The 26,842-nt window shown below is 48.9% G+C and overlaps 10 protein-coding genes across 10 annotated transcripts; 3 read left to right on the top strand and 7 right to left on the bottom strand.

The window, feature by feature from the left end:
• Positions 1-1,292: 1,292 nt before the first annotated feature.
• On the bottom strand, positions 1,293-2,793 carry EV420DRAFT_1646745 (uncharacterized protein; the record flags this gene model as incomplete). The annotated part of the gene is made up of 2 exons (XM_060477951.1): positions 1,293-2,642; positions 2,701-2,793. The coding sequence occupies 2 exons, from the start codon at positions 2,791-2,793 to the stop codon at positions 1,293-1,295; spliced, it is 1,443 nt and encodes a 480-aa protein (XP_060327044.1).
• Positions 2,794-4,977: 2,184 nt separating this feature from the next.
• On the bottom strand, positions 4,978-7,214 carry EV420DRAFT_1622043 (uncharacterized protein; the record flags this gene model as incomplete). The annotated part of the gene is given in 6 exon segments (XM_060475767.1): positions 4,978-5,256; positions 5,312-5,361; positions 5,411-5,751; positions 5,816-6,473; positions 6,514-6,588; positions 6,608-7,214. 6 exon segments carry the CDS (start codon positions 7,212-7,214, stop codon positions 4,978-4,980), a joined length of 2,010 nt encoding a protein of 669 aa, XP_060327043.1.
• A 43-nt stretch (positions 7,215-7,257) lies between these two features.
• EV420DRAFT_1563843 (P-loop containing nucleoside triphosphate hydrolase protein) lies at positions 7,258-9,273 on the bottom strand. The gene is made up of 7 exons (XM_060473954.1): positions 8,903-9,273; positions 8,638-8,849; positions 8,082-8,585; positions 7,941-8,031; positions 7,767-7,889; positions 7,588-7,715; positions 7,258-7,530 (listed from the first exon to the last, which is right to left on the bottom strand). Exons 1-7 carry the CDS (start codon positions 9,232-9,234, stop codon positions 7,499-7,501), a joined length of 1,422 nt encoding a protein of 473 aa, XP_060327042.1. The 5' UTR covers positions 9,235-9,273; the 3' UTR covers positions 7,258-7,498.
• A 735-nt stretch (positions 9,274-10,008) lies between these two features.
• EV420DRAFT_762643 (uncharacterized protein) lies at positions 10,009-11,387 on the top strand. Its single transcript, XM_060483381.1, has 5 exons — positions 10,009-10,334; positions 10,391-10,486; positions 10,535-10,589; positions 10,644-10,681; positions 11,170-11,387. Exons 1-5 carry the CDS (start codon positions 10,227-10,229, stop codon positions 11,290-11,292), a joined length of 420 nt encoding a protein of 139 aa, XP_060327041.1. The 5' UTR covers positions 10,009-10,226; the 3' UTR covers positions 11,293-11,387.
• Positions 11,388-12,220: 833 nt separating this feature from the next.
• EV420DRAFT_1622040 (uncharacterized protein) lies at positions 12,221-13,512 on the bottom strand (the record flags this gene model as incomplete). Its single annotated transcript, XM_060475766.1, has 2 exons — positions 12,221-12,400; positions 12,454-13,512. The coding sequence occupies 2 exons, from the start codon at positions 13,510-13,512 to the stop codon at positions 12,221-12,223; spliced, it is 1,239 nt and encodes a 412-aa protein (XP_060327040.1).
• Positions 13,513-15,702: 2,190 nt separating this feature from the next.
• Positions 15,703-17,545, top strand: EV420DRAFT_1622039 (phosphatidylinositol-glycan biosynthesis class S protein-domain-containing protein; the record flags this gene model as incomplete). Its single annotated transcript, XM_060475765.1, has 7 exons — positions 15,703-16,054; positions 16,107-16,208; positions 16,273-16,449; positions 16,502-16,675; positions 16,726-16,797; positions 16,867-17,246; positions 17,306-17,545. The coding sequence occupies 7 exons, from the start codon at positions 15,703-15,705 to the stop codon at positions 17,543-17,545; spliced, it is 1,497 nt and encodes a 498-aa protein (XP_060327039.1).
• Positions 17,466-19,436, bottom strand: EV420DRAFT_762730 (uncharacterized protein). Its single transcript, XM_060483382.1, has 5 exons — positions 18,797-19,436; positions 18,446-18,744; positions 18,226-18,391; positions 17,814-18,164; positions 17,466-17,762 (listed from the first exon to the last, which is right to left on the bottom strand). Exons 1-5 carry the CDS (start codon positions 19,040-19,042, stop codon positions 17,649-17,651), a joined length of 1,176 nt encoding a protein of 391 aa, XP_060327038.1. The 5' UTR covers positions 19,043-19,436; the 3' UTR covers positions 17,466-17,648.
• EV420DRAFT_1646737 (uncharacterized protein) lies at positions 19,390-20,475 on the top strand (the record flags this gene model as incomplete). Its single annotated transcript, XM_060477950.1, has 2 exons — positions 19,390-19,415; positions 19,866-20,475. The coding sequence occupies 2 exons, from the start codon at positions 19,390-19,392 to the stop codon at positions 20,473-20,475; spliced, it is 636 nt and encodes a 211-aa protein (XP_060327037.1).
• A 1,017-nt stretch (positions 20,476-21,492) lies between these two features.
• On the bottom strand, positions 21,493-23,442 carry EV420DRAFT_1622038 (cytochrome P450; the record flags this gene model as incomplete). Its single annotated transcript, XM_060475764.1, has 8 exons — positions 21,493-21,704; positions 21,748-22,161; positions 22,229-22,277; positions 22,335-22,628; positions 22,690-22,778; positions 22,843-22,945; positions 23,002-23,100; positions 23,173-23,442. The coding sequence occupies 8 exons, from the start codon at positions 23,440-23,442 to the stop codon at positions 21,493-21,495; spliced, it is 1,530 nt and encodes a 509-aa protein (XP_060327036.1).
• Positions 23,443-24,537: 1,095 nt separating this feature from the next.
• EV420DRAFT_1563801 (hemolysin-III related-domain-containing protein) lies at positions 24,538-26,403 on the bottom strand. Its single transcript, XM_060473953.1, has 7 exons — positions 26,034-26,403; positions 25,929-25,972; positions 25,818-25,835; positions 25,569-25,762; positions 25,366-25,510; positions 25,099-25,306; positions 24,538-25,042 (listed from the first exon to the last, which is right to left on the bottom strand). Exons 1-7 carry the CDS (start codon positions 26,177-26,179, stop codon positions 24,877-24,879), a joined length of 921 nt encoding a protein of 306 aa, XP_060327035.1. The 5' UTR covers positions 26,180-26,403; the 3' UTR covers positions 24,538-24,876.
• Between the last annotated feature and the right edge of the window lie 439 nt (positions 26,404-26,842).

Genomic DNA, 26,842 nt, shown 5'->3' with positions numbered 1-26,842 from the left:
TTGACTGATTAGACTGTCCTGGATGTACCTCCTCTATCTATGGATTTTTGAGGGAATGGCGAAGGAGCAGGAAGACGGAGGATGAAGCAGACATCGATATCTATTGGACAGCCAATAATACGTAGGACCAACTCTAAGACAAGTAAAATAACATTCTATATAACCACATACAGTGTACGCAAATTATCTGAAGATTCAAACTGAGCGCTGTAGATCGGCCTGATAAAAATCCAATTGGTCAGTCAACTCGATCTGACACGCTGCAGTGACTTAGGTATATTGTTCCATCTTGTGGGAAGATTAACTTATCGAGCAAACCATGAATTTCCAGCCCGAGCGGCAGATAGATATATATTGAACCAATATCATACTTAGATGTCCTATTATGCATTGCAGGCTTCCCATTCTTCAGCATGAGTACTCTACAAGTAGACGTGACCGTTAAAACACTTCCAACGACACTCAACTATAAGACGACGGTCATAGTATGGCGTCCGTGTATCCATTTGAAGACCACTCTGGTGCCTCCCACATGCCGGATACCATTGCCCACTTAAACCATAGCTCTCTGTAGGAACACTCAATTGTAATAAATCCGAGAAATGAGGCCGACATACCGTCCAACGGAGCGAATCTGACTTCACGTTCTCAGGACCACCGCCTCTTCCAAAACGTGCCCCCTGCCCCCCTTGATGCATCAGTAGGCGTATCCTGAGAAGGCATTGCCGATTCTGATTCTCTAGCTACACTCGAAGCCCGTGAAGAATCTGAGTGGACAGTGCTGCGGTCCTTCCTCGAGGAAGTGAGCGGGGGCGGATAAATGACAAAGGGGCAGGGTTTTTTAGGTCTGATTAGGGAGATGGTGATTCAAGAGAGACCGAGAAACGAAGAGCTGGATTGTTGACATATGGGCCTGAAGTACGAGTTATCGTTCTTCAACTTATCTGTTCATTCGGTATGAGACTCACTATTTAAAAGCCAGGAACGCCCTGATGCGAACAAATCTCACTCTCTTCTCCCCGTTGTCAAGTTTAACGTTCCTTACACAAATAAGTATATTTTTTCTATCTGAATTAAGAGAGGAACAAAGGACACAAGAAATCTGTGGGATGGTAGATGTCAACGGCTGTAGTTCTGCAAAGACCACTCAGTACTGGAGCCACGCTGCCTCCAAACGGGCGGTGCTATCGGGCGTTAAGATACCCAATTAATCTCACCGTGCTCGCAGCTAACTAGGAGGTCGATTGCAACAATTGGAGATCTCTGAATAAGGGAGGACGGTAAATAAAAAGTCACTGGTCAACCGGAGCATCTAAATCGGAATGAGTGAACTTTCCGAACTGCAATCCAGAAGTTTCGTCGCGTGGTCCGTGTGTAATAATAAAGTGTTGTCCAGGTTTCTGTAGTGGTGCTATATGTCGACTGATGTTATCCGCATCCTCAGGATCGCAACAGTAAATTTTGACCGAACGAAGATTTTGGCTATGCGAAGAGATCATTGCGATGAGGGTATCTTGGGATGAAGGTATATCGTAACAGAATAGCCGTAGATGCTGCAAATTTGGGAGGAATCCAACAGGAGTAAGGGCATCGAAGGTAGCCCCGATCCAAAGGAACATTATTTCTAAGAACACCAAAGTGTCCATGAATAAGAGTGACTCTCGGATAAAGATCTGATCGTCAATGTTTGATGAACGGAAGACTAACTTGGAAAGGGAACATCGAGAGCGTCGGATGAAATCGTTCACGATCTGGACATCGCGGGTGTTTGCATCAATGTGTGTGTTGGTATGATAGACTGTGAGATTATTCAAGGAAGGTAGGCACAGATGTGCCAGTATTCGCAGCGATGACACAAAAAGGCACCGGACATTGGGAAGGTGAATGTTAAGAGGAAGGGATCGTATATCCTGATCGTCTCTGGGACGTGTCATGAGATGGCATTCTACGAGAGACCAATAAACTCCAAGGTTACAGGCATTGTTTGCATATGTCGCCAGATGAGTGATATGAAGAGGAAGCATGAGATCCCCGACACCGGAGGGGCCACGTAAAGTCACCTTTTGAAGGCGAGGGGCTTCAGCGAAGATACGTTGAGTATTTTCCAACAGGTCCTCTCTTCCGCTTTGTGTTATATCTGAAGCGTTCAAAGTAAAGGATTCCAGACAAGGAATCCTACCGCGAACCACCTTCAACCGCTCCAACAATCTCAAGAATGTATGGAGCTTCAAGGTCCTCCACCGATATGACTCCTCGGCAATTACGGAAAGTGCTTCAACGGCCATATCTTCATCGCCTCCAGGATCGACATTAAACTCTATTTCGAGAGGATACCGTTCCGAATGATGGATCACGACTTTTAGTGCGTCGATCGTATAACCGTGACGAGGCGGGAACCGACGCTCGCCGAGCGAGCCTATTGAATGATACGGAAAGTGAAGTATAATATGCGACCAGAGTTGGTGATAAGATATAACGATATCCCTCCAAGCACCGCATACATGGCTGAGCACCCACGGACCTTGTGAAAAATCCAGCACTTCATCTTTGTGCTTTGCTTTGCCAGCGTTCTGCCACTGCGAGATTTGTATCTCGCGAAATATAGATCGAAGAACGTCGCTGGGAAGACTGTCGGATGGGTGCTAGCGTTGACGTATATGCCGCCAATGACTTCTGAACTGCATCGCAACGGCTTTGCACCTTGGTTTTGATTTCATCGATGCGGTCTAGTAAGGTGTCGTATACCGAGACCTTGCTGTTGCAGGACCTCGATATTGGAGAATATCCAGTCATGGTCGGTATCCAAGAGAGGTCGTGTAGCACGAAGAATACCCGATACGTGTGAGTTTAGATCCTCAGGCGGGAAGACAGGCTCTGGTATGGAACGTAGCAACTGCATCCAAGTGGAACATCGCATCTGCCGCGTCCATGGTGTTTCTAATTCGCTTGTGTTAATCCTCTTTATCACACTGAGCAAAGTGGAACGTACTTGGATATCCCTGAAGCTAACACTGCAGTCCGTTACTCAGGTCTCAGGTCTCAGGTCCGAGGTAAAAGATGATGACAGGAAGACTGGGTTGATTCACTGACCATCTCTGCTTATATAGTTAAGGTAAATAGCGGCAAACCGCTCCTATCGACCTCGACCGCTCATTGTGAGAAGTAATGAAAAATAGGTACCGATCCACCGGCGCAGCCAGACCGTAAACGAACCGCTTGTGGGAGTTTGAGATTGTAATCTAGCGCTTAACCTTTGAACCAAGTCCCATCTTCGATATGACTGGTGGCTTCATTTCTTGATATTTTGAGCAGCGAAATTGACGACAGCTACGAGAAAAATGAGGGTTGACAGGTCTGTCCGACTTCAACGGACTTTGGTATGGAACGTGCAACTGCAGCCAAATGGAGCATTACATCTGTCGCAACTATGGTGTTTCTAATTCTTCTGTTTAGTTTTTTCCGTTGCACTTGGGCAATATGGGACGTACTTGGATATTCCTGAAGCTGACATCTGTCGGGGTAGAAGAGCCGGCGTCGCCGGACCGTAAATGAGAACGACAAGTTCAGGTTCAGTCGGAGTTTGTGATCACTGATCAATGCTTACCTTTGTACTACTACGTTGAACATTAATCTAGAAAAGGTGCGTATATACTTCTATCTGGCTGGAAGGTTAACTTATCGAGCGAACGATAGATTTTCACACTACGCCAGCTCTACCAGTGGCGGCAGATATATGATACAATGTCATACTTGGATGTGTTTCGGCCGGATCCGTTCTTCAGCACAGCGCTCAATTCGGAGACCGCGCCGAGTGGTTAGGTTTGCACTGAACCTGCCCTGTCTCCCTGCTTAAGCTACATTGATTCATCTCGAGTTGGCGTGCTTCTTCCCAAAAAATTCCTTCCGCTGGTTCGGAAAGGACTGGGGGGGAAACACCACCCAATTCAAGCATTCGTTGCTGCGAGATCCTCCAATTTTTGCGACACCCTCAGTAAGACACAACACAGCGTTCGTGCACTCTACTAGGACCTCCTTCATGATTGCTTACTGAAGCCCTAGATCCATTCCAGCAGTCGAGGATGCCATTGTCGGAAGTAAGTATCGCCCACTGCAAGCTAAATTAATCCTCCCAGGACCGATGCACTCTGAAGGGAAGACAGGATGAAGGTCAATCAAAGCTTTCAGTATAATATAGGATGATAATTAGCTGGTTCCAGAATGTTCGTAGTGAGTATCAACCTAGGCTCAGTAGGGTGTTTATCATCCTAAAATGGCCACTTTCAGTCTACGCTCTCCAGAGCCGCTGAACCGCATTTTTGGATGATTCTCACGCAATCAATGTGACAGTAACTTTTTATTTTCTGATATCTTGACCAGTGGCAAAATGGATGAACAGCCGCGAAGAACTGGACTGTATGATTATACTAAGTACTAGTTTCTGCACGAAGGAAGCATTGAAAAAAGTGTCCATACACTGTGACCGTTTCCGTCATAGATTCTCCCCCGACGGAAATGTATCTGAGGGAACGTTTTCCATTCGGCAAACTATTTCGGTCCCGTTGAGGACAGGAGTGCTAGTAGTGCATCCCTGAGCATTAGAAAAAAATCTCGCCATGATATGTGGATGTCCTCATTACGGTCGCTAACGATTTTAACCGTCTATCGATAAGCACTATCTTTCCCTGCCTCGGGGCCGGGAGTTGTGCTGGAAACATTTCTATCGAAAAGCCACTGGAAGGATCTTGCTCTAATTTCTCATTCAGAGAGCACAGCGTATCAATCCCCAACAGCGAACGTTACCTCCATGTCGGATACCAACCTTAGCGAATAATTAAAACACAACTGCCCGCTTTGTCTGTCTGAATGATAGTTTATCTCGGCATCATATGTTTGTTCTTCTTAGAGCGGAATCCTGTCTCTGGCGACTGCTATTATGTGGCATTACACTGAAGGACCAATCTGTCGACATGGTGAAGACTACGACGGACCTCCCCCGCGCGCCATTTTCTTATCGTGACCACGCTTTCGGTTGTGGTTTCCTCGACTGGCTTTATTTTTGTCTTTCCAAGCACGATCTCGGGATTGTTGCTCTCCCTCTTCGCCCCCGCCTCCGCCCCTACCACCACGGCCTCGTCCCCTCCCGCGGCCTCGACCTGCCCCACGAGATGGACCACCTCCACGGTTGCTTTGCACAGGGCCAATCGTAGGCTGATTTCCAGCGAACTCGTGCTTTTGTAAGATTTTGTCCTTCTTAGGCTGGAAGGGCGTAACATATCAGAGACCCGTCATAGATATATTTGAAGTCACATACATTCCGTTCCAGCATTATCCGCCAGCCTTCTATCTGCTCGTCACTCCAGCCTAGAAAGTTATCAGAAAACGACAAGGAGCGGTCGATAGAAGCACCCACCAGTCTGCGCCTTCAGATCAGCACGTCCTTTACTACGTCTGGTATTTGCATCTCTATCGAACTGCTTTGGATCTTGAATATACGCCAGTTCAAGTATGGTGTGGAGCGACTGCTTCGCGGGAGCTGCTTCGGTTTCATCGATGCCCTCCGCATCATCATCATCACTCTCCTCTCCATCACCGCCTACTTTCACCGTAGATTCAAGGTCTTCTTCGTCGAATGCACCGGTCGTTCCGTCATCCTCTTCCTCCTCATCAGATATTTCCTCAGCACGACGAAGAATGTCGGCCTTCATCTGTTCCATGAATGTTCGGTCTCTCAGAATGGCGGCTTCGTCCTCCCTGAAAAGTTACAAAGAAATGGATTAGCTTCTTGTCTGACTAAAAAGCAACAAAGCAGTCTCACCTCTTCTTTCCTATCTGCAGTTGCGACAGGTCCATCTTTTCGTTGTCAAACACGTTTTGTCGATCCTTCGTATATACCAATTCGTTAGACGGCCCGCTTGGCTGGCTTGTCTGTGAAGTATAAACATTATCTTCAGACGGAGCTGTGCCTTCTAATAAGGCTTCAATAAGTTTTTCAGGGTTTCCGCGATAAGGGTATGATGGATGCATGAGGACAGCACTGATGTAGTCGGGGGAATAGTCCGGGAAAATATCCAGGACTTGAGATACTTTGAGATCGATATCTGGGTCTGAGGGTGTTGTTTCCGGAGGGGATACCGCCTTTCCTTTCCCTTTTCCACTACTACCCTTTCCCCGATTATCTACACCAGGTGGGATCCCTGATGAGCGGATTATCAATTTGAGCACCCCAGGTCCCCTCTCCCCCTCTCCTTCAAGAGACTTCAAAGTGCTCTCAAGAACGTCCAGCCTCGCGTCTTTCTCTGATGCATGCCGCAAAGCAGACGAAAGAGTTCTCGAAAGATCATACGACTGCTGATAATCGGCCAAGAGCGGTTGGTTGAGGAAGGGGGTGGTTGGGTTCGCAGACGATGGACGGACATCGAGCAAGGCAAAAATGATATCAAACGTTCGCTCGGATTCCGCCGCCAGCGCTCTTCCTGACGCGCTTGAGAGGTCACGAAGCATCGAAGAAAGAACTGATATGGAATGAGTCTATGATATCCACCTTGGTCTCGATGAATATCCTCTCCCAGTCATCCAAATCCCTGCCCTCTGTCATCCGCAAGGCCACCATAGGACTGAGCCATCGCCGTGAGGCCTTGATCATAGCACCTGGCAAGTGCAAGAACAAACTGATTGGAATGATAGAACGAACGGACGACCTCCTCCGGAGCGACACGCAAAAACGACACTATGCAATAGACCGATTTACGGATCCCATACAAGCCCGTGGAAGAATCGCCTAGAATGGCCGTAAATGCTGGGACCAGCTCATCCCGGATAGCTGAGAGGAGTGGAGGAGTAGACTGCTCGAATATCTTCCGCAATCGAGTTCGAGACTTTGAGTAAATGATGGCAAGATCTAGCAGCGTCTGTAGCTCCAGCCCGGAGGCCAGTTTCTCCGCTAGCAAGAGTGCTCGATGCCGTATCGACTTTTCTGTTGCAGAAAGCTCGTTCGAATTCCCCCATATCAGCGGCTGTAGGGTCTGCAACGCTGTATCCTGAGCAAACGATGCAACAAATCGGCGAGATGCTTGGGTGTCGCGCTTTTCTGGAGGAAGGGCCAACGTTTCCTGGAGGCGTGCGGCTATCGTTTGGTTCAGTATCGCGAGCTGCGATGGAGAAAGAGATTTCCGGATAGCCGTAGGAGGGAAATCGGGAAGTTCAGAGACGGTCATGACGGGACGGAGGATGCAGGCAGCCCGGCTGCCGGCCCGACTCACAGGACTACCACATTCTTTTCTTTTCAGCTCTAATTGTCCTACACTATCATCGAATACACTCATTCTAATCTCATCCTCATATCTCATTCTCAAATCCTTCATTGCCAGACTGAGCTCCCGGTAATCAGCACGAAGGACCCAGCAAAATACCGGAGGATCGACTGCCTTATGAAGTGCTGAGATCAGTCAAGCTACGAATGTATTCTGAGCTGCGCCGCTACATGTAGCTCCGGTTCCCTTTAATCCTCCAAGAAGAAGTAATTTCCGGATGCTAATCGATTTCGTAAGAATTCCGAAGGAAAGCTTAAGAAAGGACGTAAAAACTCACCCTTCTGTTCGCGGTCTTTCACACTGTGAAGCTTGTTCACCCGAGGCCTGTAATTGGTGGGGTCACGACGGAAAGTAATCTCCAGAGACGCCAAGAATCTGTTCATGCCGGACAGCAGAGTCTGGGGTCTAGAAGAGGAGGTCAGAAGGTTGATTAGGTTTGCAAATCTATCGACGTACGGTGTGGCAGTCGCAGCCACCGCAGGCTGGCCCTCGAACACGATGACACGATCCGCGAGATAGGTGGCCATGATGAAATCGTGCTCAATGACAAACGCTGTCTTCTTGGCGTGAAGAACAAATCTGCATCCTGATGTAAGACGACTGTAGGAACTGTTTATAATCGTGACACACCGTTTGATAACTTTACTTGCTATGATACGCTGCTCGGAATCCAAGAAACTGCTAGGTTCATCGAGCAAGTACAGAGAGACATTAGGCACGCCTATGTCACCTTGTTTAGAAAACGTCAATTCAGTAGCACACAAAACGCACCCAAAGCAAGAACGATGGCAACACGCTGTAATTCACCACCAGACAGCGTCTTCACTTCTTGATCCATGATGTTCTCGAGGTTCATAGGCTTGAGAACATCAGTTTGGAATTGAGGGTGCATGAATGCCTGCTTAATCCGCTTCAACAACAGCATCCGGACGGTACCAGGGAACTTGGGAGAAATCGTCTGGGGTTTCAAAGACACCGACAAACTCTGCTTGTCGGTCTCGACGTCAGGCGTGTCCCCGGCAAGAAGGCGGATGAAGGTGGTCTTCCCGGTACCGTTCTCGCCAAGCATGACGATGATTTCCGAGTCGGTAAAACTTCCAGCCTCGACGGAAAGCTTGAAGCCGCCTAGGGTCTTCGTCATCGCAGGATACGAGTACTGCGCAGTCTTCTCGACAATGACTTCCTCCGCCGTTTCAACCATTTTGAAGGAAAGCGACTCTTCTCGGAACCGCAAGTTTTCGGTGGGGATGAAGCCGTCCAAGAAGATGTTGATTCCTGTGTATATGCGGTTAGGACTGGTGGAAATTGATAAGAATATGAAACAGACCTTCTCGGACTGATGAAGGCATGGTTACAACACCATACATGGACGGTTTTCCATACAAACAGCAGATAAAGTCGGAGAGATAATCCAAGACAGAAAGATCGTGCTCAACAGCAACAACATAGCAATCTGGGGTCAGCAAAGACCGAATTACTTCTGCGGCTCTGAGACGCTGCTTGATATCGAGATAACTGGACGGTTCGTCGAACATGTATCTGTGAAAGTGTCAAACAGTATTCCGATATAGTATGGAAAGTCGAGGACGAACACATCAGCTTTCTGTATACACGACATCGCAATGGCAAAACGCTGTAGTTCTCCACCAGAAAGTTGGGACACCTCTCTCTCCAGAACCTGGTTCAACTCGAGTTCATCGCACATCAGCTGTTTGTTATCCAGCTCGAGCTTGGAATCCAACATCTGTGAAACCGACATCTTGCCTTTGATAGCTCTTGGGATATGGTCGACGTATTGGGGCTTGATTAAGGCCTTCAGATTATCTTCCAGCACCTTGGTGAAATAATTTTGCAGTTCGGAGCCACGGAAGTATTTGAGAATCTCTTGCCAGTCGGGAGGGTCCTGTAGGTTTGGGTAAGCCATACATTTAGGTCCACATCCATTCAGACGAGTGATAGGACCACAACACTTCGCGCTTTGCATTCGAGTTTTCAGGCCTCCCCGCTAGATGTTTGAACCAGGAATATTACGACACGCCAAAAATGCACATGTCTTACTGTGGCGAGACTGCGAAAATGTTTCTGAATGAAAAATCGACCTTTTGGACCAAGTTCGCATCCGAAAGCAAAGCGCGAGTTGTCAGATATCCTATTCCTCGTCTTGAATGGATCCTGACCACAAAAACGATTAATCTTGATAGGCAAAAAATCGCAACGCACATCGTAACGCCCCAAGTTGGGCTTTAGTTTCCCTGCCAATATTTTCAACGCCGTACTCTTTCCAATACCATTCGTCCCCACGAGACCCAAAACCTGTCCAGGCCGTGGCGTCGGCAACCGATGCAGCTTGAAGGCATTTGCGGTGTATCGATGTGTTACTTGTGATTCGAGATTTGTAGGCAGATTGATGATGGTAATAGCTTCAAATGGACATCTAAGACAGATCAGGTTGCATTTAATGCGGAAAAGACGACTTCCACGCACTTTTTGACGCATATACCGCAACCGATACACAGAAATTCGGAGATAAATGCGATTTTGTCGGTTGGCTTGACCTCGATACAGAGTTTTCCTGAGATCCGGGACCATCAGAGCCATCCTTCGTAGCTACGCAACGAACACACCCATTCGTACGACAGGACATGACTTTGCAAAAATCCGTCAGCTACCGACTACTCCCCTCCGAAGGTCGGCGCACCTTTTTACATTCTTGAGCACATCGCTTCGGTTTACAGCGATTAGCATCTACAATGGCGATACGTGTAATTTTGTCGGTCATGGTGGGAGTGTTGGGTATAGAATGAGCGCGTCACAAAAAAATGATTTTCGGTTTCTCTTTTCGGTGCCGTCGTCACTGGACACGTGCACCATCGATAATTCCGCTACGATGATTCGCTCAGGCTAGATAACTCCACCATGGCCAAGAAGGCAGCTAATAGTAATACTAGCGAAAAGAAATCCAGCAGTAAGAAAGGAGAGGATAAGAAGGGGAAATCGAAGGAAGAAGTAGAGGAGAAGCCCAAGGTACGTCCTGTCAAGCCTGAGTCATTGGAACGACATGAATTCAGTTATTTTCTCAGGGAAAGAGCGCTCTCAAGGCAGCTACTGCTGTCAATGTACGCCACATTCTATGTGAGAAGTATTCCAAGGCCACTGAGGCCCTTGCGAAAATACAAGTTCAGTACCAAACTTGGCTATCTATTCGTGACTTACACCTCCTCCAGGAGGGCGTCGCTTTCAACAAAGTCGCTCAAGAATACTCTGAAGATAAAGCAAAAGGTAAGCTAAATATTTCCGTTCACGATCTTGATACTTCTCATGGTCTCCTCCTAGCCGGCGGCAGTTTGGGATGGATGACAAGGGGGAGCATGGTGAGTTATTCTCGTACTTCATCTACTGGGAACAACGATCATCTTCAATCGAATGACTCGAACCAGTCGAAACCGGCTCTCGTTTGATTATCCTTCCGTCTCGCGGACTGGATCGATTTATCATCGAGTTCATTTCAGCGGGAAGGACTGGCTCGCTTGAGTACACACATGTCTCACGCGCGATACCGAAGATGGTGCGACTTTTTGTCCTTTGGAAAAGGGAACCTGAAAGCGAGACGCGTCGCCGGAATTGTTCCCTTTGTTCCTTCTGGTTCCAGAAACGGGTTCATTTGATAGAGTGGTTCCCTTTGTTGCGTACAAAGGAACCGTCTTGTCCATCTATCACGTCTGTTTCTCAGAAATCAGAAAGGCGATACAAGGCCGGAGCCGCAATCTCAGGTTTCAGGGTCTTGACTTTCTCAGCACAAAGAGTCGTGATGCCTACCCCAGATGCATGTCATTAACTTCTAACAACCCCGCGATTCCAGGTGGGTCCGTTCCAGGATGCAGCCTTCGCTTTAGCACCGTCAACAGTCGACAAGCCCGTCGTCTCCTCTCTCGTGAAAACCAACTTTGGGTATCACATAATAATGGTCGAAGGCAGGCGATGAGATTTCGCCGGTACCGATGAGAGCTATGGATGGGCCTTATCGTAAAGACATTCTACAATATATCCCGCAGAAGTACCAAATGGAATACCAATACATGCAATAAGCCTTTAAGAATAAATTTAAGGCAAGTTCTCCATCATTGTCTATAACGTGAATGCTAAAAATGTGAATAATATAATATACGTGTGATCATGAACTCGAACTCGAAGAGGGATAAAAGTATGAAGGAGGAGGTTGCGAGAAGGGGGAGTGCGGAGGAGCACCGGCCATGAACGGAAAGGGCGCGCCGAACGGTGGATAAGAATAACCAGAAGGTGCGCCGTATGGGTGGGTCCCAGTCGGGTATTGCACGCCGGCTGGAGGAGTAGGATAAATCGAAGCCACGGGTATAGTAGAGGCATTATGCACATGAAGCTGGGAAGGAGAACGACTTTTCGTTGTATTTGCATCCGATGGTCGTGTGGTTGCGCTGCTATTATTGGCTGACGAAAACGTAGACCATGAAGACGAAGTTTGCATCTGAACATAATCCGGGACGGTTGTCGTAACTTGATCTCCGTGGTGTACGCCTTCTACATTGTCCGAGGTAAGGGATGCCATGGGAGCCGATGAATCAACTCGAGTTGATGACATGCCCTCCCCACCATCGCCAGACGCCGGACTTGGTGAACGTTTAGGCGCACTTGCGGCGACTGTCTTGAATCCCATCTCATCACAGTTAGTTTTGTAAAAATTACAAACTTGTACGGTTGTCTATAAAGGAACCGTCAGCATTTAGACATTTTGTGCATCAATTAACATTCAAAAATACCTTGTTCGGCATTGAAGCTGCAATTCGTTTGAAGTCATCACCATATTGGCCAAGCAGCTTCAGAAAAAGCTCTGCAACCGTGGGGTCAGGCATATGGCTGGGTGAAACATGTAACCACTACGCACTCTTATCGTCATCGGACCATTGAGTAACGGCAATAGGAGGCTTACGACGCTGTGAAGGATCACTTTGATCGATAAACTTCATTTCAACGATTGACGCTTGAGATTCATCAACAATCGCCGCCGACTTGACCTTGCGCTGCCGTTTCGTTCGTTTGGGTTTACGTTCCTGGTCCTGCAATTCACAGGTCAATGTATGAATCAAATGGAAAAACGGGAAACACTCACGGTGCCCTCCTCCTCCTCATTATTATTTATAGAAAGTCCAGAACGCACCGCAACTGTTCGACGTCGCTTAGGTCGTACCTTTTGCTCAGGCTCTGGTGTCGGCGTGGATGTAGGCGTCTCTTCAATCTGAACCTTACGAGCCGCAACCCTTCTACTTCGGCCACGGCCTCCGGTAGTTTCCTGTGCATCAGCATCACCATTGACTTCAGCGTCATGTTGCCTAATATCCGTCAAGAGCGCGTTGGCCTTCTGCTTTCCCGTTCGCCGGCGTCTCCGTTTAGGCGCGTACTGGGAAACGACCTTGCGGAAGTCGATGTGCTGCTTCTTGTGCAGATAATAATATGCAACACATTGCGCCGCCGTTTTATTGGGAATATAATCCGCAATAATCCCAAACTGTTTGGGATGGGCGGCGTAACGGTCTTGGAAAATCTGCTCTTCCTCCGGTGTCCAATCATCCATCCCCGTGCGAGGACGGTAATACTCCGAAGGATTCTCGACCAGCAGATTCGTGTCGTCGTAGACATAGTCGACCGACCCACGTTGAACTGAGATCATGTCTGGTATTACGGCATGATTCTTCAGAGACAGATGAGCGGGATCAGTTGCTTCGTCGTTTCCGAGACTCGCTATAATCTGCTCCATCTCGAAATCAGAACGGACAGCGTCACCCAAGGTGGCAGCCGTGCGACGGGTCGTCCGACTTGAGGATGGTAAGGGGGGCTCCAACTCTGCCGGTAGAAGTTTGTTCTGTGCATCAAGAACACGACAGCGTGATAACCAGCGCTCGTGAAGAGAGAGATACTCTTCTTGAAGTCGCTGGACTTTGGCTGCAAGAGCGGCTTGTTGCTGTTGGAAGTGTTCGATGAGAGCATCCTTCGTTGACATGAAAGATTCCACCCTCCGGGCCAAACGCTCTCCACTGTTTATCTCCGTAATAAGTTGCTCAGGAGTCGTTGATGTCCTGCTTATGTGAGGACGAACGAGAGCCTGATTTGAACGAATAAGAGGTTCAACACGTTCTTCTTGTGTTTGAGGGCAGTGAAGAAGCCTTGTCATTATTGACGCCCTGACGACTTCTTGCAGTGACGACGATTCAGAGATGCTGGGTATATCATCCTCAGTGAAATCTACTACGGGTGGTTGCCTGGCTTTGAGGGAGTGAACGTCCACCTCGACTGGCAGAATTTCATCTTTCGCGGGGGAACTCTCCTTCGCCTCGGGAACAGGATGCGGTATGCGTGCGAATTCCAACGATTTTGAGTCTGTGACTGGTTCTTTGTGACCTGGAGTAAAAGAAACTAGTTTAAAACGAAGTCTCCGAAACAAAGAGTCGCGTACCGTCCTCTACCTCGTTTATCGGGGCCTGGATAATTCCTTTGGTATCTTTATCCTGAAAAAAGAAAGGGGATTAGCAGTAATACATTGGTTGAGTCACTTATACTTACTGAGGTCGTTGAAACGGGAACTTGTGCATCAGGGATCGCCGGTTCAGGTGAAGGAGGGTCTTGAATAACAGGCTCGGGCTCTTTGATCGGTTGTTCAATCATCTGCGTATCAGAAGCAGGCTTTGGCGCATCAACACGGCTTTCTACTGCGGTCGTGGTAGGTGGAGGAGGAGGCGAAGCACGAGAAGAAGCAATGGAAGAACGAGACCAAGATCGTCTTTCATTCTTCGGTTCGGACACGCGGTCTGGGGTAGGCTGCCCGTGATGGCGAGAGAGGGACCTCCCCCGGCTCGAGCTACGTCGGCGAGACTTATTATCAAGCGAGCGGGAACGCGAGCGAGAGCGAAAGCCAGAATACGACCGCGAGCGGGACCGTGAACGTGAGGGCCCCGCGCGTGAGTAAGAACGTCGGGGTGTCTGTGTTGTCCCAGTCAACCGACGAACACTAGACCGGCGGACCCCCGATTCAACCCCACGCTGTGAGCGGGATGAGGAGGTGGATCGCGGGAGTGGTTTGGTACGCGTATGTATTCGTGGACGAATAGACTGTTGGGACCTCGAACTGGATCGACACTGAGAACGTTCTCGAGAGGAAGATCGCGACCGGGTACGACTATCCCGAGATGACGACCTGGTAGAACTACAGCGACCATTTTGCCCGTCATTTATAACAGATCCTGAAATGGATCTTTTTCGCATTTGCGATGAAGTCGAATCTCTATCGTACGATGGTCTATATGAATTGTATCCGGACCTTCCATTAGCCTCCGACACGAAGCTTTGAGATGGTCGATAATGTCGATCATCGTTTCTGTGGAGTCGATCATTTCGAGCGGATCGTTCTGAGGCTGATTCAACGAAGTCTCTTCCGGATCTGTCTGGGAGTTTGTCAATGACAGGAGAACTGGGATTGTACCTAAAACACAAGTCAGAAGCTGAAAATGTCAGGTAACAAGCGTATTTACTTTGAAGAGTGCACTGTACGCTCGTCATGAGTTCTTTTCCAAGTTTCTGACGGCTCAAACATTCGAGTAGCAGCTAACATAGGTTCCCTTCTAAAAGATGAACCAGGCTCCCAATGCGATTCAGAGTGAGGTCCCCAGCCTCCAGAATGATCCCTCGGGTCCACGTCGGGTTCGCGCGAACGTTCAAAGCGGTCCGGACTTGATGATAAACCGTCATAGGAAGATCCACGATCCGGCCAGTAATTAGGTCGATACACATTCGGATAGTTGGAATGATAGACTGAAGCATCGTTTCCGTAATGCCGGTGTGGAGAAGGCGACCGTCGACGTGAAAGGGGCCGCTGAAAAGAATACAGCAAGGAAGCCAGAATGGGTCAGTCGATCAATGCATACTAAATAAACAGCGCAAACCTCATATGACAGAGGCCCAGAGCCTGGAGGACGACGAGTAATTGGGTACGATAGAGGTGTCGACGAAGATGGGCCTGCATCGTACATCCCGGAGGCCATTGGAACTTGATGAACCCAAGCCTTCAACAATATACGAGGTCGAAAACAAAGTGCTGGGGGAATGCAAGCTCCAGGGACCTCAGAGAGCTATGATATAGAAAGGGATTATAAGGAAACAGTAAAGTTCGACCGGAAAAGCAAACAAAGGAGAAATGGGGACTTGGGTGAAGAAAGCTAAAGCGTCCAGCAGCATAGCTACCAAACAAAGCAGTCAGCTGACATAAGCGGGAATAAATAAGACACGCACTGCCTGAACAGGATGCCGAGGATCGGCAAGCAGCACGGCCCCGCGGCCGGCGTAAAGCAGGTCCATCCATAAACCATCCATGAGCGCGTCCCGAGGGCACGAGACGCCTCTGAGGGATCCCTCCAGTATTTTCTTCCAGTCTGACCGCGTACGAAGGCTGATTATTGCGTCGTACTGGGTCGTTATCTTGCTCGCGACGCCATTGTGGTGGCATACGACTAGCATTGAGCGCCTCTCATTACCGACTGCCCAGGTTCAGTACCAGGCCAAGACGCTCTTATCCTTCCCTATTGCATTACGGCTGGCCCCTTCTCTGGTGCAATATGATCCCTCAATAACTGGAAAGCTACAGCAGTTTTTCGACACACAAAGCTCGAAAGGTGGGCAGTGGAGGGGACTATCCATCCACGTAGAGGAAGGCAGCGAAGCGGGTACGTTCTCACTCACGTCAGCAACCTAATACATTTCTCACGAGTCGTCAAGACTCCCTGGACATCCCTGGGACATATTCCGTCACATCGACGTCTTCAGCTGACACTGTCATAACTGGACGACGAATATCATTCCCGATCCACCAGCGTCCCTGTAAGGCCTGGACTTCATTCCCCGGCGACGCGTGACTTAATTTCTTCATTCCTGTGGCACACAGTATCCCACTTAGCAGACCTTCTTGCTACCCTTCTCGTTCCATATTCTTCAGATCCTGATCGAGAATACCGTATCGCTCAATATTCGCCTCGTTTCCGTCTCTCGTTTACCCTGCTTAATGAAGATGCGGCAGCCGGTCAGGTTATCACTGGCTGGGATCTTACGAATGCCATACACCGTGAGTACAAGTCTTCTTAGCGCCGCAAACGATGTCATAATACTTGTGCCAGAACATGTCGATCCCATAGTAACAGCTCTATCCATTTTGCACAATTTCACCATCGAAAGCCAGGTACAATTTCACGCGCCGCTTGCGTTCAAGCCACAGGCTCTCGACAACGAGTCTTTTGGTTTAACTCCGGAAGATTTGACTGTCTTCATTAATTCTGCCGAGTGGACGCTATGTAAGCTCTGCCTTTACCGCGTTTCCGCCAGGTCGCTGACGGTCAGCCAGCTTCAAGCTCTTCAAACGATCCAGTGCTTCATTTTGTGTTATTTGTTCCTTCAAGTGCGCAGCAAACCCCTCGTGATACTAAATCCGGATGGTAGGGTCGTTTTTTTCACCTGTCCAGCTGATCGTTGATTCATGACGTAGCGTCCCTTTCACATTCGAACTCCTTCCTCATTCCTCAATGGGGTGGTGTGACAATATACAACCCATCTGATGATAACCCGCCACACAGATATATGTCTTCAGCGGATCTCGACACCCTGTTCCCGGCCTTCTCGAATCAGCTTCTCGCGTTGCTTGGTCTTCCAGGTCTTCACGCCGACGTCAGAATTTCTCCTGACGACAATTCGTTGCTCTCAGATTGGCAGTTAGACGCTCTACTGCGCCGGCGGGCTTTTGAAAACGATCGAGGAGCCAAAGACACACTGCGTAGCACTGTGAAATTGGTTGATCAAATCAAAAACATGCCTGTCGGTCAGTTTGTACGCAATGACGTGTGGGACGCGTTGTCTGCGCTGGAAAAGGTAGCTGTTCATATTCAAAATCGGGATGAGCTATGACATTAACTGAACACCGTTTGCAGATGCACTCCCTTTCCGCAAATTCTCTTGTTGAAACAATGCGTCTTTCCGCTGACGCGGCAACACATGCCTCTCGCGCCTTCTTCAATCCAGGGATGCTGGCGTTGCTGTACTTCCCACCTGAACACAAGTATGCCGTCTACACGCCTCTATTCGCTAGTGCAGTGATACCTCTTATTGCAGCCGCTCTGCGAGAGTTTTTGGCTTGGAGGCGGCAGCGTCGACAGGTGGCAAATACTTAGACACAGTGATTTATGACTCTGGTTCTAAGCGTAATTGGAATTAGCGTTTATGCCGGCTATTCGGCGTGTTTCCTTCCATTGTAAAGACAAAGAATGGCCCAGTTCAGTCACCGACCTCATCTGTCCAAGGATCGGTGACGATTCTTACGCGAACGCCATTTCGTGAGTGTGGAAAATCTGAACTCGCGGGGGGATAGAGTGATGCGATGATAAAATCCTAGGAAGTGGAGCTTCAAGACAAGAATCCAAGTCTAGAAGCAGGACTAACCTTCACCGACACGCCTGCCGTGAAGAAACCGCCCACCTCAACATCAGGCTGACATCTGAGCACCCCCTCCCAGTCCATATGCTTCTCTATCTCCGGTCCTGGCTGTATCTCTGACGCTAAAGGAGGCACCGGACGCAAGCTCCCTTCCCCTATGGGTACGTTCCGTGACGCTACATTCCCATCAACCTCCACTGATACTTGACGAACGAGATGGACCTGAAGTGCCGCGTTCCCATGAACGTGCGCTGGAGCGGGGAAAAGCTGCCGCAGAGACGCGAGTGGTGCCGTCAGCTGGACGTGAAACGGAATGTTATCAGACACGGCGAAGATCTGAACAGCAGGGATGAAGAGCTACGAGGAGAAGGAGTGAGATTTGGGCCGCGGGATGTAAGGGTGATAGCTGTGGGCTTACGCTACAATGGATAGGCGCCGCGGCTGTGTTGGGCTTGGGGTTGATGGTCATGAGACTCTGTTTCCATTCCTCTGGGGACATCTTGACGGATGAGAGAAAAGCGGGGTTGGAGAGCATCGGTTGGGCTGGGCGCGTTCGAGGTCGGTAGTTGAGTACGATACGCAGGCTTTATTAAGGTGAAGAAAGACACGCGTATTGCATTTTAACGCGGTTCGCATACCTTGGGGATCCTCTCAAGAATCCGACCAGTGGGTAGTGGTTCTCGATGACACGTACAGTAAGTGAATACCCGATCGACACTCTAAGCTCCGGGAACGAGGCGGTGAACGAAGGCGGTAGTTCATATCTCTTATCATTGCCCTTCTCGAACTCGGATGGGATCGTCAGAGAGAAGGGTACTGAGCTGGAACATGCCGTTGGATTAGCGGAGTCAACAGACCACAGGGAACGAGTCTCGTCTAGGAAAGTCACAACCTGAGATCCATATTCGTGATTCGCCGTCTCCATTCGTCCCTCCAGCTACCGAACCGAGTCGTCAGAACCAACATATAGAAAAAATAACCGTGACGACCTTGACTTGTACGGAAGTAACCAAGTCGCGTCTTTCGAAGAAAACAGCGCCGTTGATAACTCCCTTTCTTCCGTAAGAGGGTACAGTGCAACCATCTTGTTGTTCTGTTAATACAACGGATAAATTTCCCTCTTTTTTAAGGAAGTTTCCGGTGAAACGGTTGTTCGCAGAACGTGATGGGGTGAGATCAATACGGGATTCACCATCCGACGGATCGAGGGAATAGGCTGGTGGTAGAGAGTCCATTGTAGAAATGATGGAAAATAGAGTGTATTCACTTATAAACGCCCGGATCCTTGATCATAGTATTGCGCAGAAAATTGTCGAGTCATACAAATCACGAGGGGCATGGGTATTTCTTAGATGACTCGGACATCCTCCGTAGTCGGGATGATGGCTGGAGATAGGCACAAGGAGAGATGGTGAGTCACAAGTTTACAGTTGCAGCCGCCCAGATTGGATATCATCTTAAGACTTGGATACAACAGGCCTGGACACTTCTGTTAATTTCGTTAAGCAGGCTGAGAAACATATGTACTTGCGCCGGTCGCGCGCCCAAATGGGTACTGTTTCGATGATGATGTGTGTTCAGTATGAATTCAGGGTCGATACTCAATGCGTACGTTCCTGACAAGCGGTCGTTCCGCGCTTACAAAACAGCCTTTGTTGCGGTACCGGTACATGAGGAGTGGATAAACTATTGAGGACAGCCAAGATTACTATCGAGTAGCTCCGTTAGGAACGCAGGAAACAGCACCCAGAGGCACATGGTGGGACTGTATTAGTAGCCAATAGAAAGAATATGAGATTGGGATTAGGGCATCGCAGTGTTTAAGCTGGCGAACACGACCAATTTGAACAATTTGAACCAATCGTGATCCCATGATGAACGACGGAACCGAGAGATAACCTGAGGGAGTCTACCTATCTTTTCAAGAAGCCCAAAGCTTGCAACCGGAAACGCCCAAAGAGGCAATGCCCGCCGGCCTAAGCTGCCGGCGTCTTGAAACAATTTTCTTTTTTGCTTCCGCACCATGACCTCGTTGATTCCAAAACGTTTCCTGGCAAGGTATTACGCCAGTTCTGCGCTCTCACCCTCTTCCCTGGCAAAATGGGGTATATTTGGATCCCCGTCACACAAATCTATCCTAGACGACGATTCGCCCGTGAAAGTGGATCTCTCGGAAGACAATGATGTGGTGAACCGTGTTCGGGCGTCGACGCCCCCCATCCATCGTCGCAAGCCGTCAAAGGATCCGACACCTGAAGAGTGTGTTCGCCACCGAAAGACGATGAAGCAACGGTTCCCAGAGGGGTGGAATCCGCCACGAAAGATATCACGAGAAGCTATGGATGGGCTTCGTGAACTGCACCGGTTCGACGCAGCCAAGTTCAACACTTCAGTACTTGCTGAGAAATTCAAAATAAGCCCGGACGCAGTGAGACGGATCCTGAAGGGGCGATGGGAGCCTAGCAGAGAAAGGCGGATCGAGATGAGGGCGAAAGAGCGGCAGGGTACGGCCGAGTTTGTGAGACTGAGCCGGGTGAGGGAGAGACTCGAGGCTGAGAAGCTCTGGAGACAGAAGAATTTGGGCGATTCTCATCTTACGCCGGCCCGCTCCGATCAGATTGGAGACGCGGTTGGTGTTGATTCGAAGGACAGATTCACCTTCGACTAGGGCGCGTCCTTACGTTCCAATTCATTGCCTTTCAAATCGGACACTGCTATCGTTGGTAACCTTTCATTTCCACTTGCCAACCGCCAAACTCACCCTTCTAACCAGGAGGCTGCGGCACCGTCGCAAAATAGGCTTGTTAGTGCGCCCTAGCACCCAGAAGCCTCGTTTATTTCCGGAGACGTCATACAAGTCCCTTCATTTCACTATCAGACTCGTTTCAAGCTGCCTGTCTCATCGCGTTAATGTCCATCTATCTTTCCCAATTAACTGTTCCACTATTTAAGGCTCTGCTGTGATTTCCTTACGGCCTTTACAACTGCTTAGGCACGTTAGCGCCACCTCATGCTCGGCCTATTCCGTTCCTCGGGAGTCGTTGCTGTTAGGAGCTACCCTCTGCCAAGTAAAAATCGCACTAGTGCATGACGTCGCTACATCCGACAACAGTTAAGCAAATATAACGGAAGCCAGTGCAAAGCGCACCGCGAACTCGCGGAACCCGTTTCCCCCTTCCGAGTCTTGTGAGGCGAAGAAGAGCATGTCTCCTGCTTTTTTCTCCACTTGGGTCTCATCGTGCCCGACGCGGGTAGGAGCTTCATAGACGCCGGTCAACACATGGGGACATGGAACTTAAGCTCTCAGCGAAGCCCACTTATCTTTCACTCCAGTAGTAGCCGGTAATCCAGAAGGTCATATCCATGCGTTCCCGTCGTCAGATGAGCAAAAGCCTTGCTTGGTTGACCACTCAGCAGTCATGTCCGTCCAAGAATTGAATTGCATATTGGATGTGTACAAGTAACACTGCCCGCCGGACAATAAAGACGTCTAACCACATTCTACTAGGGATAAGCGGTGTGTAAAGTATAAGGTACGAAGGTAAGTAGTTTAAGAACGCATGCGTGCTATGTATGGATAATTTAGTTTTACCTTTATAAAAGAAATGAACGTGACTATGCTGCACAAACAAGACGTAAAACAAGAATAAAGATATTGCAGGAGGGGAAATTGTCCATGGAAATCCTACAGAGGAGTGGCCGTGCGGGAGTACCTCAGATTGCACGTTCCTTTTGGTGGTCGACATTGAAGAATGTCATTCCAGTTGGGAGTTGGTAGAGGATCCGCAACGACTCCCCTGTCGTCAACGATGTCGTGGTTGAACCCAAGCAGTAGCATTGCCGTTATTAGCTTCAACTCCACCTTCGCGAGACGAGTCCCTAGACAAGTAGTTTTGCCTAACCAAGAACAATCAGCAATTAGTCCATGTCAAGAAGCAACGCCAGGTTACCCACCTCCACCCCAACCGAACATATCCGTAAGGCACCTTGGTCTCCTCCCGTGCGGGGTCGAATTTCCACGGATCCGGATAGAGCCCAGCATCGAGGTGGATATCGCTAAAGGGATACACCACATACGCCCCAGACGGGATCAGCTTGCCGTTAATATATGTATCGGGCCCCAAATTTCTCCGCATAGCAGTGTGCGGCTGAGCGACTCGAAGTGTCTCCCGAATGATGGAATCAAGTACAGGTGTCGAAGATTCCCAAGTCTCCAGAGGGATTGTGGCGAGTTGTTTGGATATGGAAGCGCAGTCCTCTGGCGCAGGGTGGGCCGCCAATAGTGATTGGATTTCGTCATATGCTTTTGCCCGCCATTCCTGATGGCCTCCGAGATATGTGAGTAGCCAACACGCTGTTTGAAAAAAGAAGACTAATATTAGATCATTTTGTCAGAAACTCCAATTGGAAGATCAACTTGCCTGTCGTGCCAGTGGCTCGGGCGCCGGCGATCAACAGCCCCATGATGAACTGAACCAAGGGTCCGTCAGCAGCCGTAACTTGATGACAAGAAGTAAAGGCACTCACGCCGACCACAACGAGCTTCTCGTCTTTAAAGTCCAGGAGCATCTGCAGCGCGTCGTCTCTTTGCACGCCGCTCTCTTCACGGGCCTTGATCGCAGCAACGATAATATCATAGATCTCCTTCGTCGCCCACAACTTTCGCACCATTGATGGCGTAGGAACCCATGGGATCAATACGGTGGCCGGTGTCGTTCCAGTATCAAGCTTGTCATACAAGTTCTTTAGACGTGATACCAAGATCGCATCATCCGATATTTCTGAGCACGACAGGCTTCGAACAGTCGTTTGGAACGTGAGCTATTGGCAAAGTTTTAGTGGGAAACGCCGACATAACAACGTTAGAGACGGGAACACGTACCTCGTAGATTTTTTTGAAGGGATCGAACGCTCCGGAATCTCCCCATCCCTCCATGATTCGCCGAGAATCTTCCAATAACAATGGAATCACTGTCAAGAGTAATTATGTGAGTCGTCAAATAGTGTGCGATTTGGTAACGCGCGTAGTACATACGTTGGCTTAGGGGCTCATTGCGCTGGATGGCGGCGAGTCTTTTATGAATCAGGGCAACCCTTCTCGTTTGTAAGTCAGATGTCACTCCTCTGACCATGGGTATCTGCGGTGAAAACGCGGTCAGTAACGACGCCCAAGGCAGGCATGCGGAACACTCACGGCCCCAGACAGGATCTTGAACCCTTCCGTCAGGTCGAAATGTTTGGCTGTGAAAAACTCCTGACGAGCCGATTCCCCTGATACAATAATAACTGTATTCTGTAAGGCGTTAACAAATGATAGAGTTGAAATCAGAGTGTGTCATAGAACGAAGTAAACGCGAGAACACACTCGTAACAGTTTGAATTGGAAAATGGCTTGTCCGGTTGCGTGGAATCCCCAATTGAGAAAGTCAAATCGTCGTCGAAAGAAAGGTATTATCGCAAAGAGCGAGTGCCCTGGGAGTGATGCAGGCGAGTCTTCCTTGAGCGCGTCATCGTGAAGAGAAGAAGTGACGAAGACGATAAGAAGGAAGATAATGACGGATGTGGTAAACTGAGTCGCGAAGCCTGCGGATATGAAAGCAGCGCCAACGGCCTGGAGGCCCACTGAGTACGGCATGCTCGTGTAGGCGGGTCGAACGGGAAAGAAGGTAGAAAGGTAAACTAGGAGGGAGGAAGAACTCTAGGATGAAGTGCGTTCACCCACGGCACAGGTGACATTATATAGCCAGAGAGCTAGCATGGTGATGGCTGGACCCGACCCGCGGATGACACGAAAATATGTCCAATCAATAATTCTCGGCGCGCAACCGTGACGAGGTACGCTGTTATGGTTCACAAAGGGAGCATCAACCCAAACACGGAGTCCAGTCTATGGACTGTCGTGAGATCGGTAGCCGGAAATGAATAGAACTATTTTACAAACACTCGGAGATCGTGCCACAGCAGCGTACCTTTATTTGGGTTACAAGTAAGTGAAATGAATATGTAGTCATGGACCAACAAACTGGGATTGTGGATTCTGAGGTCGGTTCCGAGATGGCCCCCTCATGTCCTACTGTTCTTGGCGGTTCGATTCCCCGGTACGGAAGGGTCGTGCCTTGGAAGCCCTCTCCCCACGAACACGTTTCAAGCCCATCGATAGTTTGTCAACCTGGTACGTCGCCGGATTCACGAGCTTACACTGCCTGTGATCGGAGTCCATTTCTCGGCTGGAATACAATGGTATGACACCGTGATTCCCTTAGCTAGACCAATTACGGACTGCGGATATTGTGTCTGTAAATGTTTTCTGTTGTACGCATTATTCAGAAGAGTATAGATAGAATCGTCGCCGCCGTAAAGTGTCCGGAACGTTCCTGTCTGATATGTGAATCGACCGAGAAATCAGAAAAAAGACAAATGATAGGATCATTTGCATTTCTTGAGCTGGAGAACGAGATGAGAGGGTTCAAGTTGAAGGTACATTCATGATCGGCCCAGATCGGGACAGTCCGTCTAAAACCAAAAATGGCAGTATCAAATCATCCGCCGCCACGATCCCTCAAAGTTCGAAAGTCAAAGCCAAGTTTTAAAGGCTTTATACGTTCAAGTGCACATGACAACAGGCCGCGCCCAGGCAAAGAACCCCGAATGATGCCCTGATGAGCATATGCATGCGCTTCCGAAGAGTCTCACGTCCCCAAATTATATATCCAATGACATCTTGCTAGTGTCCAAATCCTCCCAAAATTAGATATTCACAAAGAACGACTATTCCTCGGAATGATAGTGTGTAGTGTGTATTCAAAATCCATTGCACGCTAGGGACATATGATCCGTCGGATGACAGTCTTCCGTATGATTGCCAGCCAGAAAACTGGGTACAGATTACACACCCAAGCACAACAGATAACGGGGGTGCGAAGCCTCGTTCGGAACACGGCGGCGTTGACTAACAGGATATGACTGGGCCAGACATAGAAATGTCTCTTTTGATGGAGACTTCGCGACCGCCACGACAAAAGAAGGCACTGAGGTATGACAGGACAATAGCATTAACGACAGCATCCATCTACAGCTGACACGACACTTGTTCAGTGTGCCAGAAATCCAGAGCAGTGGAAATACTAGCAAAATGTGCCAGGGCGGCTATCACAACACATACATGGAATATCTGGTGCGAAGAAAAGAAGTAATCGAACATCCCTGGCCAGAACCTTTCTGGGATACGATTTGCACTGAAGAGGAAACTTGTCAGTCTGCCTATCTTCACAATCAGAAGACGGAACCGTACTAAAGTAAGCCCCCCGCAATGTATAATCCGCCCGAAAACAAAAGCCAATTTAATCCCATATCTGAGAAAAGCTTTAGGAAGCCATGGGTAACCAATGCATGACACACGGGAATAATCCCAGTTAGTCCTAAACCGATGAAGACGCTCGTTCGCAGTCCGCGATGTGTGGCACGAGCATATTCAGGTTGAAGAACAACGTACGCCGCGCCTGGAATGGGCGGCGAATATTAGCATCCAAGTTTGAGAAATCTGAGGCCTTCCACTGACCGAGACCGGCGGTTGTGAGTAGCGATATGTACGTCACTTGGGCATAGGGATTGCAGAACAAGCCGTAATATATAGATGGGTAAAAGGATCCTAAGATGAGTACGACGATCCCCGAATAGTCGAATGCCACACAACGCGACGCTACCTATAACGAAAGAGGTGTGAAGTCGGCCAAAACCGGAAAGAAATCAAAGGTCTTGTACCTCTTTGGAATGGCAGGTGGATGTGTGAAAGAAGGCACTTGCACCTAGACAGAACACCGCCGACGACAAGAATGTCACAAAAACGAATAAGTCAATCCAGGTCGTGTTCGGGTACGGTTCTAGGAAGTTGGGGTAAAATGTGATAAGAAAATAAAGGAATAAGACCGCGCCCCAGAGATGGCTGTGGATGTTGACTAGCGGGGATGTTGAGTGGCCCGCACACTTTAGCCTGGCAGGTAACATACTTACCAGTTTCGTTGTGCAAATCTGTACAGTATGGAAGACGGACGGAGAACAAAATGGGGATTGGTAACAATGAGCTGATTTCAACTCAAAAAGTTCGTCGACCAACGGACTCACATCCAAAGACAGAATGGAAGCATCCTCGCCAGTGATTTTGAGCTCTATTTGTGTTTCAAACTCAGTTCCGGAAACAAAGAGATAAGCACCATGGTTGCACCGTACCTTCGATACCCAGAGACGATATACTCGTTATCTCTCATCCAGACAGGAACCTCGTGTATATGGAGCGTTTTGGAGAGATTTGGCACTCCAACGTGAAGGTCTGGAACGAGCGCTGTCGCTTCAGACAGCCTTCGTCTTACGGCCATAGTGCATGTATCTGCCCCCGTGAACACTGAGGATCTGAGATGGAAAACACCGTGTCGTAGTCGGAAAATGCCAAATGCCAACGTCGGGGGTATCCTTGTCCCTGTTGGTAAGAGAGAAAATTGCCAACCTAAATTTCCGGGTATAGAGCCGACGGGGAATGGCAACGGAATCTGCGTCGCAGCCGATGGGGTAAAACGAAAAGGACAGAAAAGCCACGTGTTCATGATCGACTGTCGGCCTACCCCAAATTTGGGACGCTGTGCCGCAGCTTAAACCCAACTCTAGGGTTGTTCCAGGGTTATCGAAAAATAAATTCATGTCCGTCGTTTCCCTTGTCTTTGTGCTGTTCCAGACGTGCCATTCGCGTTAATTCGGCTGAGGATCTCATAAGCTGCAGTGCGACAAGTCTAATGTATAACGAAAAGTGTTTACAAAGTAAACCCGCATTTATCGGACGAGCACTTACTTGGCAGATCCTTGTACTTCCTAGTCGTATAATTGTCGAATTTGAAAGTATTATCGATCATACTCACGAAGACCGTAAGTGAGCCATAAATTTCGCTCTAAGGAAGGAACCATTGTCTCCGCGCAGAAGTGACAGCTCAATTTCCAACAGATACCTCGCGGATGCTCGACCAAAATTCTAGCATCCTTCGAAGCAA

The sequence above is a fragment of the Desarmillaria tabescens genome (assembly GCF_030435595.1).
Source record: "Desarmillaria tabescens strain CCBAS 213 chromosome Unknown EV420scaffold_37, whole genome shotgun sequence".
NCBI classification, from domain to species: Eukaryota; Fungi; Basidiomycota; class Agaricomycetes; order Agaricales; family Physalacriaceae; genus Desarmillaria; species Desarmillaria tabescens.
Note: the sequence above shows the minus strand (reverse complement) of the source record. Positions and strands in the feature narration are given on the sequence as shown.